Consider the following 14206-nt stretch of genomic DNA (forward strand, 5'->3'; position numbering starts at 1 on the left):
GCGCATGACGCGGGCTTGTCGCCCTGTGGACGGGCGCAACGTACGCCATGGCATGAGGAGGAATTGGGCGTCGCGGGGAGCTTAGAGTGTACCTGTTTCCAGGAGCTCGAGCTTCGCGGGAGAAGAGCAGTTCGACTGCGTCACGGACACCACCGACCGGAGTTAACAGCTGCAGCTGCTGGACCGCCACTCATCATTTATCGATAACATCCAGTGGGCCACGCGTTGGAGGGAGTCGAGCTACCCTAGGTACATCGCTCGGAAGAACATCCGAACACCACACAACGCCAACGCTCCCACGTCAGGGCGCAGGGGACAAAACACACAGAGCGAATCTTTATTATAAAAAGCGTATCTTGTATAAGAGTACCGTTCGCCACTACGCAGCCTCTGCAAGAATCCGATTGCGGTCCTCACGATCCCAATGAGAGAAGATATGGCTCAAAATTCCCGCCCAGTCTCGTAAACAAGACAGCGATGAGTCCCTTTTGCTGGTTCGGGTTATAGATAGATCGAATTGGTCTGAAGGCAGGTGAATGGACGAACGCTCTTTGTGTGATGGATCCACGTCTCGCATTGTATGAGTCTGGTAATTTCTCCGTGTATCAGTGTCTCTTAAGAGCTGGAATACTGTCGCTGACTTAGCGCAAGCCAGATGAACCAATCCATCTTATCTTGCGTACGACATGAGTGAAGCCTGATCACTTCACTGTCACTGGAGTTTTTTGGGAACAATGAGTGGAGCTTGACAATTTTGTTCTTTTTTTTTTTTTGGCTCCTCAAGGCGCTCGCCACAGCCCGTCGTGATTACTTCATATTCACACTGAGTTGTTGGACTTATACATCGACAGACCTAGCTACCAACGCCCAGGTCTTCCGCCTCCAAACACAGAAAGGCCATTTCCCTCAATCCGGCTATCATCCTCCGACTCCAATTTGTTGATCCACTTATGTTGACGAATGGCTCTCTCAGCCACAGGGAAGCCATTCTCACCACGGAGCCAGGTGAAGGTACTCGTTGTTGCTGTCACCGATACCTTATCGTCGAAATCGAGTTCTCCATAATCAATCAGACTTTGGAAAGTGGCGGGATCTAAAATCGTCCTGTGCTTGGGGCGAAAGTTAGATAGATAGGCGGCTATTGTACCCTATCGAATATATTCTCCGCCCTCACATTAACCTCTCCCATACATTGCCTTGAAGGCTTCGTCGTTGGGGCGAATGGCGTCGTCCTAACCAGAGGGATGAGCTGCGTATACCCCAAGTTTTACAGCGCTAGATTGCGCCTTTATATTCAGCCGCAGGCGAACGCTGTTATGTACACCTAACTTTGAAGTTCGAAATGTATTCAAGCTACTCATCGGCGACCGCCGACCCCCAGAGTGTGTGGGGTGGTGGCTGACGCTAGTGGCACTAGTCCAGGAACGTTTTCTCCACCCCGGGTGACTTTATTATTGTTCTCCCTGCTTTCTCGATTTTCCTCTTCTTTCCCCCACACTCCATACCATTGAACATTGAAATCATTTCAAAGCTGGACACAAGCAATCGTCACCCTCTGTGACACCCATATGCCGCATGTCATTCACAATGCAGAGGACACCTGCCTAATCAACCAACCTACACAACAGGCCCAGGGCGAGGCCCGACCTCGTCCTGGTGATGCTGTTGCTGCATCTCCCACCCCGGCACCTCGCAACGATGTTGAGAAGTGCATAGCTTCCGCCAACAATTCCGATCATGTCGACACTTCCCCCTCCTCTGAGGCTGGAATGGGCCACCCTGACGGTGGGTTGAAAGCGTGGCTGGTCGTCTTTGGCTCGTTCTGCGCCATGGGCGCCATCTATGGCCTTATCAACACGTCTGCCGTTTTCGAGTCCTACTTCAGAACTCACCAACTCTCTGACTATAATCACTCCGAGATTGGCTGGATCTTCAGTCTCTACTTGTTCCTAGTGTTCTTCGTCGGTGTCCAGGTTGGGCCACTCTTTGACCGCTTCGGACCGAGATGGCTAGTCGCGGCTGGCACCTCCTGCATCACAGCGAGTCTAATGTTGCTCAGTGTCTCTGAGAGTCAGTTGGCCAGCTCGTTATTCTTTGTTTTTTTCAGGGCTAACGTTCCTAGCGTATTACCAGATCATGCTCACTTATTCTGTACTTGGTGGTCTGGGAGGCGCTCTGCTCAACGCACCGGCGTACAGTGCCATCACCCATTGGTTTGACAAGAAGCGAGGCTTTGCTACGGGCATTGCGACCACAGCAGGTGGCATAGGCGGCATCGTCTTCCCTCTCATTCTGCAACCTCTGCTCGCAGAGAACGGCGTCGGCTTCCCCTGGGCCTGTCGAATCCTCGGCTTCATCATGCTGGGTCTGTCCATCCCTGCCAACCTCTTCATCAGGAGCAGGGATGCTATCCAGAACGCTGAAAGCGGCAAGCCGAAATCCATTTGGCCAGACTTTACCATCTTTCGTGAACTACAGTACACCATTACGTGCGCTGGGTTCTTTTTTATGGAATGGGGCCTTTTCGTACCCATCACGTACATCATCTCGTATACTCTGGCCTTTGGCATTGGATCTCAGGACGCGTCCATGATGCTGTCACTGCTCAACGCCGGATCTGTGTTGGGTCGTTTCCTGCCAGGCCTGCTAGCAGACAGGGTCGGTCGCTTCAACGTCATCATTGTCACCATTGGGTTCTGCATCGTCACAGTCTTGGGTATCTGGCTACCTTGCCAGGGTAATTTCGGTGTCCTGGTCGCCTTTTGTATTCTGTTCGGCTTCGCTTCCGGCAGTAACCTTGGTCTGATCCCCGTCTGCTTCAGCCAGTTCTGCCATCCGCAACAATTCGGAAGATACTTTGCTACGGCGAACATGGTCGCGAGCTTTGGCACCTTGAGCAGTGTGCCTATCGGTGGCGCCCTGCTTAGTCTGGGCCAGAACAAGCTCGGGTGGACAGCGCTGATCCTTTTCTCCGGCCTCTCCTACGCAATTGCCTTGTGTTGCTATCTAGCGGCGAGGGTTCTGTCTGCGGGCTGGAACCCGAGGACCAAGTTTTAGAGGGCTTTCCTCTCTCTGCCAAGGGAGCTGTCGCTGGACCCAGGCTCCACGTCCAGGCATTCAACCGTCGTCACTACGTCTCCTTCTTTCATTCAACATGCAAGCAAGACCTATCAGGGCTTGATTTATGATAGATGCAGAAAGTTGAGTTTTCTGCTACACAAATTCAATATACAAGTTATATCGACGCAATCTACTCGTTTTGATGTCGTCGGTCTAGTGATGGGCGCTCATTTAGCTCTTTCCCCATGTCAACGGGTGCTCCTGCCGTCGGCCACGCACATTCTACATGTCAGGCCCTCAATGCCACGTCGACTTGCGCAGCAAACTCAGAGAAAATCTCTCCACCCCCAAAGATACCTGCGGCTGCGTGATCTTTCCCTTCAGTTCTCTCGCGCCCGCACAAATGGGAGTAGAAGAGGCGGCAGACGCCTATGGCCGTCGCGAGGGCTACTTCATCGACCATCAGTCCCATGCTTTCAGCTTCAAGGAAGCCCTGAGAATTCTCCAGCTGAAAGCTACGAGCGGCATCATCCACCAGCCAGACCTCACAGCGGCCTCTTTCCCGCTCACCAAAATCAAGTTCGGCAGCGGGGATGACCCCGTTGCTTGTCGACGCGCCGAGGATCTTTGCCGCACAGCGTCCAACAAGCGTCCGATGCTGTTTCTTTCCGAATTTTCATTTGTCAGAGACAGCGACATTCGACTTGAGCTACCTGAGCTGACGAGCAATCCGGACGGCGATGTCGAAGAGTACGTCCGAATGGTGCGATCTAGGTTGGCCAGCAACCTCTCTACTCAGTGGCTGCCTCTGAGCCCAACCAAGGTCGAGAAGGATGAAGGCCTCCAGTTCCCGAAGCACGCAAGCAGATTGCGAGCGCTGCTCCTCAGAGAACTCGATTGCGAAAGGGTGCCAGACTCAGGTGAAAGTGTTCTGCTTGACGACCCCGAACACCCCTCTATCCTGGGTCAGCTGCCGAACACATACGTCAATGTGAGCATAAGTCCATTTTCTGGGCGATTATTCACTGACCGATTCAGGGGCATAGATCTCACTCTCAGCGCAGCACACCACCTCTCACGCCATTGGCTGAGGAGGCCGGTCCTTACATACCGAGTACAGAGGCTTGTCAGATTGACTTCACCTCTGAACCACAAAGCCCCTCCAGATCATCCGAAGCCCGGTTCAGAGACCGCCTGGAGATTGGGCAACTCGATTCTGATATTGCCTCTGCTGCTTCTTTGACTGCATCGCCCGGCTTACCTGTCTTTCACCCAGGCAGGGCCGTGAACCCTAGGGACTTGATGTTGGATGAGCCAATAGTTGACAAAAGGGTCAACGGTATCTCTGTTGCGAAAGGAGAAACATATCCGTCTGAAGACCTACCCGTCTTGGAATTATGTGAGGAAGATGTCATCATAGATGATCAGCCAGCTGATGGTTACTTTGACGAGGCTTTCGCAGCAATCCTGGAGGACCGTCGCTCTGCGTGTATGAGGACAGTCGAGCAGGAACGCTTCGACCCCGTAGACTCGATCGCGCGGATCAGAGTACCCCCCATGGGGTTTATGATTCCTCCACCTCTGTGGAAGCAGCATACGCAGGGGAGCCGACAGATGTTTGAGTGGGTTCTGAACGACGCTGCCTGGGTACAGTCGGCTCAATATCACCCAATGTCCAAAGATTACGACTCGATGCTCGGATGGGCACCATTCGCGCCGACTGCAGGGTGTGTGTCGACAAGTGAAAGTGTTGATATCCCGGAAGATGCCTTTCGTCCACTGCTCGAAACCCAAGCACCTTTGGTTACCAGCAGAAATCTGGTAAGACAAGGCTGTGCATTACACATTGCTCAACTCGACTCAGACGACGATATTGAAGCACCGCCTGAATCAGGCCCTACAAAAAGTGCTGCTAGTGCTCCTCGAGCGTCGTCGCACTTTCGCACGCGGCGTTCAGATTCCTTACAGCCGGAGGCTACCTCGGTCAAAGGTCTTGATGACCTGGTCAAAGCCGCTGCTTCAAAGCGCAAGGCTTCAACCCTGCACTGTGTGGCCATCAGCAACCAAAATCTCCTACCATTTCCTAGTGATAGCAAAGCCACGTCGAGACTTCTCTCAGGCTTCATGGAACTGAGGGGACGGCAGACTTCAAGTCATGACAATGAACATGGTCCATTCATCAGAAAAGGTCGAAACGTGCCTCGTGAGGTCGATTTGCCTGTTCCAGCTCGAAAGTCGGATGAACAAAGCTCAAAAAATCAGACCCCAGTATTGGCCCCCGAGTTCGCTATACCCGCCGCCAAAAAAGGGACGTATGTATTCTCCCTCGCTTTGCCTAGAGCGGTGCTTCGCCGTATTGAACAGTCTTGGCCAAAAGAACATCTGATTGACCGAGACTACTCACATCGGAGCACCTTGGCTTGGTCTCCGGGCAGTGCTCGACGAAAAGAGGTAACATTACCTCCGGCCCACGAGGCAGACATCTCGCTCACGCCTACGACGGGCCTTATCGTCACCACTCTGCTCAAAGTAAAACAGCGATCACTGCCCAACGCCAAAGCCCTCCCTCAGCTGCGGGAACGAGTGCTCGGGGTCTCACGAAAGTACGAGTCCCTCATTGTCTTGGTGTCGGAGGGCAACACAGCTGGCGAGTATGCCAATGACCACCCGTCGTCGGACATGAAGGCATACGCCGAGTTTGTGCGGTTCGCCTCTGCTCTGCAGGCTGGGGTCACCGTGCACTTGGTTCCCGGAGCTGAGGGCATCCTGGCCAAGTGGGTGCTCAAGTTCATGTGCGAGCACTCTCCTCGCAATCGCGAGGTTTCCATGTTTATCCAAGCACAGGAAACATCATGGGAGATATACTTCCGCCGAGGTGGCATGAACGTGCTGGCAGCTCAGGTCACGGCGGGAGTACTTCATCAGAGAATGGGCAATCAAGGACTGGCTGATTTTGTGGCCATGTCCGTAGAGCAGCGAATAGCCACGTACGGGTCGTTTTTGGGCGGGCCAAAGCTGTTGGCGAAATTCAGTAACACGCTAGATCAATCATGTGAGTGATGAACAAGAGCGAGGGCACGGGAGATGCGTGTCTCTGTTATCCAATCGCCCCCCGCGGTGTCACACATCTACATCTGTATAAGTACTCTACGCGATGATGATCTCACGATCAGCACAGCTCCCACATTGGCCGAGGAAAGTGCTTCATGGACAGGCCGTCCCGCTGCTGGACCTTCTTGAGGCCGACGTAGACGACCTTGCGCGAGGGGTTCGTCAGGACGACGGAGCGCGACTCGAGGCCATAGTAGTCCGAGATGGAGTGCGTGAGCCAGCGCCTGCACACGCGTGTCAGTCTCCCGTCATAAGCACACCATAGGAGAGGGGACAGAAAAACTCACTTGAAGGACGCACCCTCGCCGTCGCCAAAGTCGTCAAACACCATGCCCTGCTCCACCATCTCTTTCTGCACGTTGCGGTTGGCCATGCGCCACCGGCTGCCGCCATTCTTCTCCTCGGCGCCCCGTCTCCCGACAAAGACAATCTCCTCGTCCTCCGAGTCGGTGTCCTGCTCGCACTCGCCACGCAGATAGTCACGCACGGGCTCCTCCAGCCCCCGCACCCAAGTCTTGACAATGGGGCTCCTCTTGACCGTCTCCCTCAGATCCCGCGAGACCTCTCCCTTGCGCGTGCCCGTCGCGCGCCCGGCGGAGACCTGCTTGGCCTTGCGCTGTAGGAGCCTCTGCATGGCCTCGTCGTCCTGTCTCTGCCGCAGGCCCATGTCCCAAAAGTTGGCGAGCGCGTACGGCACGTTGCGCGTGGGGTACGTCGCGCGCGGCGCCCAGTCGCTCTCGAGCGGGGGCTGCGCGTTCGGCACGCCGACAAGGCGGTCGTTCTCCCATCGTCGCCTCTGTCGCGATCCTTCGTTGCCCTTGAGCAGAGCCTCGCGCCTCTTGAGGGAGTCGCGTCGCGAAAGGGGTCGACGGGGTGTGTCGGCTTCAGCATGGCCCTCTTGGAACTTGACGGCCTTATCGGCGGCGGCAGCAGCCTTAGCGTCGAGGGAGATGGAGAGCGGCGTGCCGGTGCCACGAGCCACCGGGGAGACGGATAGAGCTTGCAGGGCCGAGACGGTCCAGGCATCAATGTCAATGCCTGTCGCGGACGTCTGGGTCCGGAGAGGCGTGGTGGGAGCTGCTCGGGGAGCTGCCGTGGCCGAGGACGGAGGTGGAGGGGTCGAGGTTGAGGCGAGCTCAGGTGGTGGAGGGACGGCGTTGTAGAGAGCCATTGTGGAGATGGGGATCGCTTTTCGAGCACGAGAAGCAGCAGCCTACTAGATAAGAATGACGGTAAGAGTGTCTTTTAAGGGACGAAGACAGAGCAAAGCAATCGATGAGATAGTGGAAAGGAGACAGGGATGGACGGGGAGGAGTCAGATATGGTCCATATGGATGATGATGATGAGCGGCGAGCCGTACAAGGTGGCCGAGATAGGGCACAGTGGTGGCCAATCAGGGTTGGGGCGCATGGCAGGGGGTGGGTTTCTGGTTCGGGGTGCATTTGAACCCCTGTCTGGTAAGTTACCACCTGTGACTGGGCTACCCTGTGCCGCATGTCATGTGACGGGGATCATGCGCAGAGCTTGCTGTTACAAGATCGGTGTGACCGTACAATGTGAATCACCCCCGAGACATCCGTCACCAATTCGTCCAGTATCCAGAGATGTTCACAATCGCCCGTGCGTGACGTTAAGGTTCACGCAAGCGTCTCGTGTGAGGTGAAGTCGCGAGGGAGGGAGGCAGCACCAACACCACTGATACAGACGACCATGTATAAACCACAATAAATGAGTCAGACGTGCTAGTATGGATAACCCCCCTCCATTGCATCTGTGCCACAATCGAAGCTACTATTCCGTACCATTGAGCTGCATGCGCGCACAGATGCTCTCCCCCTCCGGCAGTGAGTCACAGTGACCCAACGCCCGTAATATGTGCGGAGAAGGGAAATAAATATACAAAGACAGCCAAGCCCGCGTTCGACGCCGCGCCATACACACTCCGTTTTACCCGCTGTAGTCTCGTCGCGGGTGGCCAATGCCCCCTGGTTTGAGCAGCGGCTGAGATTCGCGAAGGATGGCACGCTGCTCGCGCTCGTGTAATTGCTCCAGCTCATCCTCGTTGTCGGCGTACAGCTCGGGATGGCCAGTAAAGGGCCCAGGGAGGCCACGTTCAAGGCCTTCCGAGTATGTGCGGTTCGGTTGCGGTCGGCGGCGCGGATGGTGTTGCTCGTCGGGAGACCCGGGCACGCTGGGCGCATTGTCGACCCATGTAATACCACCGCCGTTCTCGGGAGGAGAACGACGGGTCACCTCATAATAGATGCCCATGAAGAGCACGACACCCTGCATGGCGGCAGTGAACAGGAAGATCATCCATGTACTCCAACCCCCCCAGCCCAGTCTGACGTAGAGATTGAACGCAAACAACAGGCCGCCGGGTGTCTGGATACACATCATTGGGATGCTGAGACTGCCTACGTGCTTGAGGCGATATGTTGTATATATTTGAGGCAGGTACTGAATCGATGCAAGGGCTGTGCTCATGATGCCGAGAAAGTTGGCCCAAGAATTGAGGTTTCTGGGGCGCGCGAGGAAAAAGTATCCCGTCAAGATGATGACAAAAAGGCCGTGTATGACACAAACCAGCCCGACGGTGATGGCGGTGCGCCAACCTGGAGCTTGCCCTCGAAGCTCCTCCTGAGGAACGGTCGCTTCCTTGTAGCGAAAGAAGATAAGGAAGAGCACCAAGCTGTGTAGGTTGCGTGGTTAGAAGCCAGCCCACAAATCAGATTGAGAGTCGGACTTACATGAGACTAAAGCAGACCCATTGCGCGCCGAACTGGGCGACGCCCAAGAGACCGGCTGTGCATTGGTAGCCGTCGAGCTCCTTACAGCATCCCATGGCCGTGCGGGACTCTTGTGTGCTGAGGATGTTGCCGAAACCGGCGGTTGCAGAAGTCGTCCCCAGCAGCACAAAGTAGGGCGATATCCCTTCAGAAGTACCGCGCGAAATGATGCGATAATGCTGGGGGAGGTAGGAGAAGAGGATGCCTATCACCAGGATACTGTGAGCAGGTTAGTATGGATGAGGACCAGTTGAGTCGTCGTCTGACGAACCTCGACACAAACAGTTGGACGTAGCCAGGGTTTCGGTAGACATCGCACTCGTCGCGCGGGGCTCCCAAGAGGTCCATGGTTAATCGGTCAAAGGTGCGAAAATTATGTATAGATGCGTTGATCCGGTACCCAGGCGTAGACAAGATGAGCGAGCTGGAATGGTGATGGACAATTCTTCACTCTGCAAACGGGCCGTCAGTGCCTCAGTCGCAGCCGTGTAGGGGATGAGCGGCTGCTCAGAAGAGCATGATAGCGATGGCCCGAGAATAAGAATGCGGCAAGATGTGTAGTGAAGGCAGAAGTCGCAGATGGAGCTGTCGGTTGGCGCGTCGGTTTGATGATTGCAGACAATGACGTGTCGGGCAGGCTGTCGGCAAAGGAGCGTCGCGGCGCGGGAGACCAAGCCTAAGGGTCGACGTGAAGCAGCGCGGTGCTGTGTACTAATGTGTTGATTCGCACGGTCAAAAGCCTTGCCGCGATGAGATAGTGTGAGGCAGGGTGAGACGACATGGAGGTGAGGCCGGACGATGGGAGCGGATGCGTGCCTGGCAGCCGGAGGCTGGAGGTCGAACGCCCAAAGAATGCCAAGCCAATAGAGGTCGGCCCAATCCACTAAGAGCGCGGCAGGCCCGCTGCAGTGCATCGGAAGGGACCTCGGAGGTGCTAGGGTCACAGGTTACTGCCCACGCCTCGGAGGCGGGCGATGTACCTCGCGCGTGGGATGAAACTAGCAGACACGGGATCAGCACGGGTACCCTGATGTAGGCATCCAGATGACGTCGAGCATAGCGGGCCCGCATCCACTGAGCAGCGGTGGACCTCCAGGCCTCTGCGCGCACCTTCTGTGACTGATCGTACCCGCTACTGACCCTTCAATCCATCAGACTTTGGGGCGTCCCTGCCGCTGAATTTTCCATGCTACAGGTAGTCAATTCGCAGAAGCCCATCCCAGCCGCCAACAATCCCATGGTCCCTGATATCGCCATCCTATGTACGAATCAGTCCACCCTGGCCAACGTCGTGCGGACTCTTCTCCATTACTTGGACACTCAGCTGCTGCTGCACGAGGTTGCGCCAGCCAGACGGCAGCCAAGACAAAGACTCGTGTCCCGGTAGGCCCTCGCCGTGCCAACTAGCCCGTTCCACACGAGAAGAAGAATCAAGTGGGAGCGAGCACGCACGCACGCACGTTGCCAATTGAGCCGCCAAGACTGCTAGCCTGCAGACGACGGAGATGAACAAGGAGTGTGCCTTGGCCGATCACAGCTCATCCCCATCGCGCGGCATATGAGCCCTTCACGTCGTCGAGATTGAAGGATGAGTCCCAGCACGCGCCTTCTGGCGCAGTGTAACCATCCTCGCCCTGGCACCTCGTTCTACACCTCCGCGCAGTGGACTGCCGATGGCACCACCGTCCTCACTAGCTCCTCGGACCAAGTGATCAGCGCGTTCGCACTGCCGGACGATCTGCTGTCAGGAGCGCAGACCACTCTTCAGGCGCAGGGAGAGGTCACCCTGCCAGAACCGTCACAGATCATCGCGCCAGCTCCGTATTTCTCCCTCCAGGAGCCTACCACGCAGCATTTTCTCGCTGGGTGTCGTGATCATCCACTGCAGCTGTACAATTGCTTCCCCAACGACGAGGCATGTGCCCCTATACGGGGCTACAAGCTCATCAAGCATGAGACGGAAGCGTACATCACGCCTTCGTCCGTCCTATGGCAGCATCCGGGGACGCACTTTGTCGTGGGCTCTACGAACCGGCTTGACCTGTTCGACATCACGGGTCATTCCAGTGACGGGCCTGTGACGACGGTGCCGACGATCCCGTCGAAGCGGCACATTCGCAAGGGCAACGGGATCGGCATGAAGGGCACCGTCTCGGCTCTGAGCTCCTCCGCTGCCGGTACCGAGGGTGGAATCATCGCCGCCGGCACGAGGACAAGATGGGTCGGCATGTACGATCTCTCGCGGTCTGAAAAGACAGTCGCCAACTGGGGTATCGCGGCGGCCGCCGACGACGGCGGCGTCCCTGGGCAGGGCATCGTGCAGACGATCTGGTCGCATTGTGGACGGTACCTCCTGGTCAACGAACGCAATGCTCCCGGGCTACTGGTGTACGACGTCCGCGTCACAGGACAGCTTCTCAGCATTCTCAAGGGTCGACAGGCCAACACCCAGCAGAAGTTGAACGTGGACGTTTTTCCCGGAGGCGAGGGCGGGGGATTCGAGGTCTGGGCTGGCGGCGATGACGGGAGGGTTAGTGTCTGGGAGGGCGTCGGGCTTCATGGCGACTTTGATGCCAAGGAGACTTGGGGCTGGAGAGCACATGATGCATCCGTGGGTAGTGTCGCGCTTCATTCAAGCGGCTCTGTTGTTGCAACGTGCTCTGGCGGATGGGAGTACGCTGCGAGCATCGCCGAGGACGCCGGCGCTGGTGAGGAGGACAAGGGAAACATCCTGCAGACGGACGGGAGCACCATTCTGGACGACTCGTCACTGAAATTATGGTCTGTTGCGCCCTCACAAGCAGAGGAGTCCGCCGACTTGGACACTGAGGCGCAAGGGCTGCCAATACACGGTACTACCCACAAGTAGACGATGTGACTAACAGAGACACCCGCCCAACGCAGATAACTACCACTTCCATCAGCCCGTCTCCTTCTGCTTCTTCGACTCGCTCTTGGGCTCCGGCTCCCCCTTCTTAGGCTTGTTTTTGGACCCGGGTTCATTCTCATAGCCACCGCCCTGCTTCTCGTACTCCTTGGCCAGCTTGCTTGCTTTCCACGCGGACCATTGGCCCTGGCCGCCGCCGGACTTGTTAGGCTCTTGCTTGATCTCTATGGTTCCGTGTCAGCGAGTTGTTGTTTCATGTATGCATAGTTACTGTGGTCACCTTCCTTGAGCTCCTCCCTGAGCTCGGGATCGGTGGGCTTTCCCTTGGAAGAGGTCATCTTGGAGCTTGAGTGTATTTCTAGTGTGGGCAAAGGAAATCGTGGAATATTGATAGAAATTGGGATCTTGGCCGAGGGACATCGGCATAGTTTCAGTCTACTTATAGTCACGAACGTTGTAGTGTCGCCGCAACTAACAAGTTACCTTAGTCTATGACACGCTCCTGAGTCACACCAACTCAGCGTCTAGACTAGTCCGCAAGCAGCGTCAAGAGACGATCCAAGGGCACCGACAGCTTGTAAAAGCAACGCCAACATATGATGCAATTGAGAGCAAGTTCAATCGACGTGCCAAAGTGAGGTGCTGCCGTCATCATTGTAGTCATCAATCATGAAGCCATCATCATTGAAGCATGGCTCTGCTATCCTAAGCCCTCATCTGACTCCTTCTAATGCTAAGCTATAGTATCCATGCTGATGCTACTCTTAAAAAAACAAAAAAATCTCGTCAAGCCAGGTAGTCGCCTCCTCTACAGCCAATTCATGTTCTTCGTCTGGACACGGTTCTGCTGCCACAGCGCACCGCCGCCTCCGCCTCTACGCGGTCCAGGATACGTCCCATAGTCGCTGTCTCCGGACTCATTGTTACTGCTGTCGGCGGCGCCCCCGCGATCCGTCATCTCCAATTCTCGGCCATCCATGAATTGCGCCGCCACGGGATGCGGATGATGGTCTGCTGACCGGACGATCTTCGGACTCATGCCCATCTCACTAGTCAGGGGCATGCTGTCCTTTTCTTGATACCCAGAGCCCTCGACGGCGCCGCCGCGCGACGAGACGGATGACCAGTATGGCGAAACCGTATGACGCGGCTCGTCTGGTACGCCTAGCGATGTGCCGGCGCCGGCGCCATCAGTCGGACGGGGACCGTCCCGCGGTAGCCGGGATTCGTCGACTTCTTGCACAGCAGATAGGGGCTCGAAAGGATGTCGTGGGTCGGTCATGGGGCTGCTTTTGTCAGTCTTGTTCGCAGATCCAAGTGCCGTGACGGAGACGCTATACCTGATGTACTTGGTGTCGCCCTGTTGGCCAGGCCCTTGCCTGGAGTTGCCCTTCCGACGTCGCCAGAGATACAGCGCCAACACGACCACCATGGCAACAAAAGCCACGCCGCCCAGGGTGCCTCCGATGATAGCCCCAGTATTCGGCCCGTTGCCACTGTTTCCGGGAGCGTCAGTGTCGTCATTGTCAGCCCCGTCACTCGTCTCAGTCGCGCTCGGTCGCTCTGTTGTCCTCGTTGCAGTCGTCGACTCTCCCTCAGTGGCGCTACTTGAGCTGTCACTCTCTGTGGTATCTGTTGACCGTGTCGCGCTTTTCGTCCTTGTGCCTGCTCCCAGTGTCGTCGGTTCTGATAGCGTGGAAGGTTGTTCCGTCAACTCGACGCTCACAGTCCCCAGCTCGACGTCCGTTTTCCCGCTAGCAGTCATCTTCACCGTGGCGGCACTGCCTCCACAGCCATACTGGAAGTATCCCCCTTCAAACTCATTCCTGAAGCAGCCACCATCGCCGCTGCCGCAGGTGAAGACGTACGGGTCAATCACATTCTGCGGGGAACTGTCGCTGTCAACGCAGTCAGTGTAGACACCAGCTGTGCATGCGACATCGCCATCCGGGCAGCAGCCTATAGCATTATGCACGACATCGACAGCGCAGTGTGATCCCGCTGAGCATGTCGCAGCCAGCTCAGGGTCACCTCCAATGTACCCGCATATCGTGTTGAGAGCCTGTTGCCGGGGGAACAAGGCAGCTGTGGGTATAGGATATGGGAGGACATTGAGTGTCTGGTACGGCAATGCTGTAGTCCGTTGTGGGAGAATGTGCGCCGACGTGGTTGTGAGGAGCGTAATGATAAAGGTCGTTGGCTCATGTATTCGATACGGTGGCGATCGCCGGCGGGTCATGATGGTTGTTGTCTTAGGTAGACTTTCAAACACGCGCCACGAAGACGCTGGCCTTGGATTGTCACGACTCAAAGCTCCGGAGAACGAGAAAGGTCGTCACCGGGGAGTTTGAGGCTGGC

At 56.2% G+C, this 14206-nt stretch overlaps 7 protein-coding genes across 7 annotated transcripts; 3 read left to right on the forward strand and 4 right to left on the reverse strand.

The window, feature by feature from the left end:
• Positions 1-1568: 1568 nt before the first annotated feature.
• J7T54_006890 (transporter-like protein) lies at positions 1569-3057 on the forward strand (the record flags this gene model as incomplete). The annotated part of the gene is made up of 2 exons (XM_051508464.1): positions 1569-2070; positions 2123-3057. The coding sequence occupies 2 exons, from the start codon at positions 1569-1571 to the stop codon at positions 3055-3057; spliced, it is 1437 nt and encodes a 478-aa protein (XP_051366104.1).
• Positions 3058-3463: 406 nt separating this feature from the next.
• On the forward strand, positions 3464-6120 carry J7T54_006891 (uncharacterized protein; the record flags this gene model as incomplete). Its single annotated transcript, XM_051508476.1, has 3 exons — positions 3464-4051; positions 4099-4787; positions 5496-6120. 3 exons carry the CDS (start codon positions 3464-3466, stop codon positions 6118-6120), a joined length of 1902 nt encoding a protein of 633 aa, XP_051366105.1.
• A 109-nt stretch (positions 6121-6229) lies between these two features.
• J7T54_006892 (uncharacterized protein) lies at positions 6230-7342 on the reverse strand (the record flags this gene model as incomplete). Its single annotated transcript, XM_051508487.1, has 2 exons — positions 6230-6395; positions 6459-7342. The coding sequence occupies 2 exons, from the start codon at positions 7340-7342 to the stop codon at positions 6230-6232; spliced, it is 1050 nt and encodes a 349-aa protein (XP_051366106.1).
• A 777-nt stretch (positions 7343-8119) lies between these two features.
• J7T54_006893 (uncharacterized protein) lies at positions 8120-9309 on the reverse strand (the record flags this gene model as incomplete). Its single annotated transcript, XM_051508498.1, has 3 exons — positions 8120-8864; positions 8923-9180; positions 9233-9309. 3 exons carry the CDS (start codon positions 9307-9309, stop codon positions 8120-8122), a joined length of 1080 nt encoding a protein of 359 aa, XP_051366107.1.
• A 1240-nt stretch (positions 9310-10549) lies between these two features.
• Positions 10550-11830, forward strand: J7T54_006894 (Guanine nucleotide-binding protein negative regulator-like protein; the record flags this gene model as incomplete). The annotated part of the gene is made up of 1 exon (XM_051508509.1): positions 10550-11830. The coding sequence occupies one exon, from the start codon at positions 10550-10552 to the stop codon at positions 11828-11830; it is 1281 nt and encodes a 426-aa protein (XP_051366108.1).
• Positions 11831-11881: 51 nt separating this feature from the next.
• Positions 11882-12186, reverse strand: J7T54_006895 (uncharacterized protein; the record flags this gene model as incomplete). Its single annotated transcript, XM_051508520.1, has 2 exons — positions 11882-12072; positions 12129-12186. The coding sequence occupies 2 exons, from the start codon at positions 12184-12186 to the stop codon at positions 11882-11884; spliced, it is 249 nt and encodes an 82-aa protein (XP_051366109.1).
• Positions 12187-12656: 470 nt separating this feature from the next.
• On the reverse strand, positions 12657-14087 carry J7T54_006896 (uncharacterized protein; the record flags this gene model as incomplete). Its single annotated transcript, XM_051508531.1, has 1 exon — positions 12657-14087. The coding sequence occupies one exon, from the start codon at positions 14085-14087 to the stop codon at positions 12657-12659; it is 1431 nt and encodes a 476-aa protein (XP_051366110.1).
• Between the last annotated feature and the right edge of the window lie 119 nt (positions 14088-14206).

Source organism: Emericellopsis cladophorae (genome assembly GCF_022114955.1).
Source record: "Emericellopsis cladophorae strain MUM 19.33 chromosome Unknown NODE_2_length_1295279_cov_118_880017, whole genome shotgun sequence".
In the NCBI taxonomy this organism is placed as follows: Eukaryota; Fungi; Ascomycota; class Sordariomycetes; order Hypocreales; family Bionectriaceae; genus Emericellopsis; species Emericellopsis cladophorae.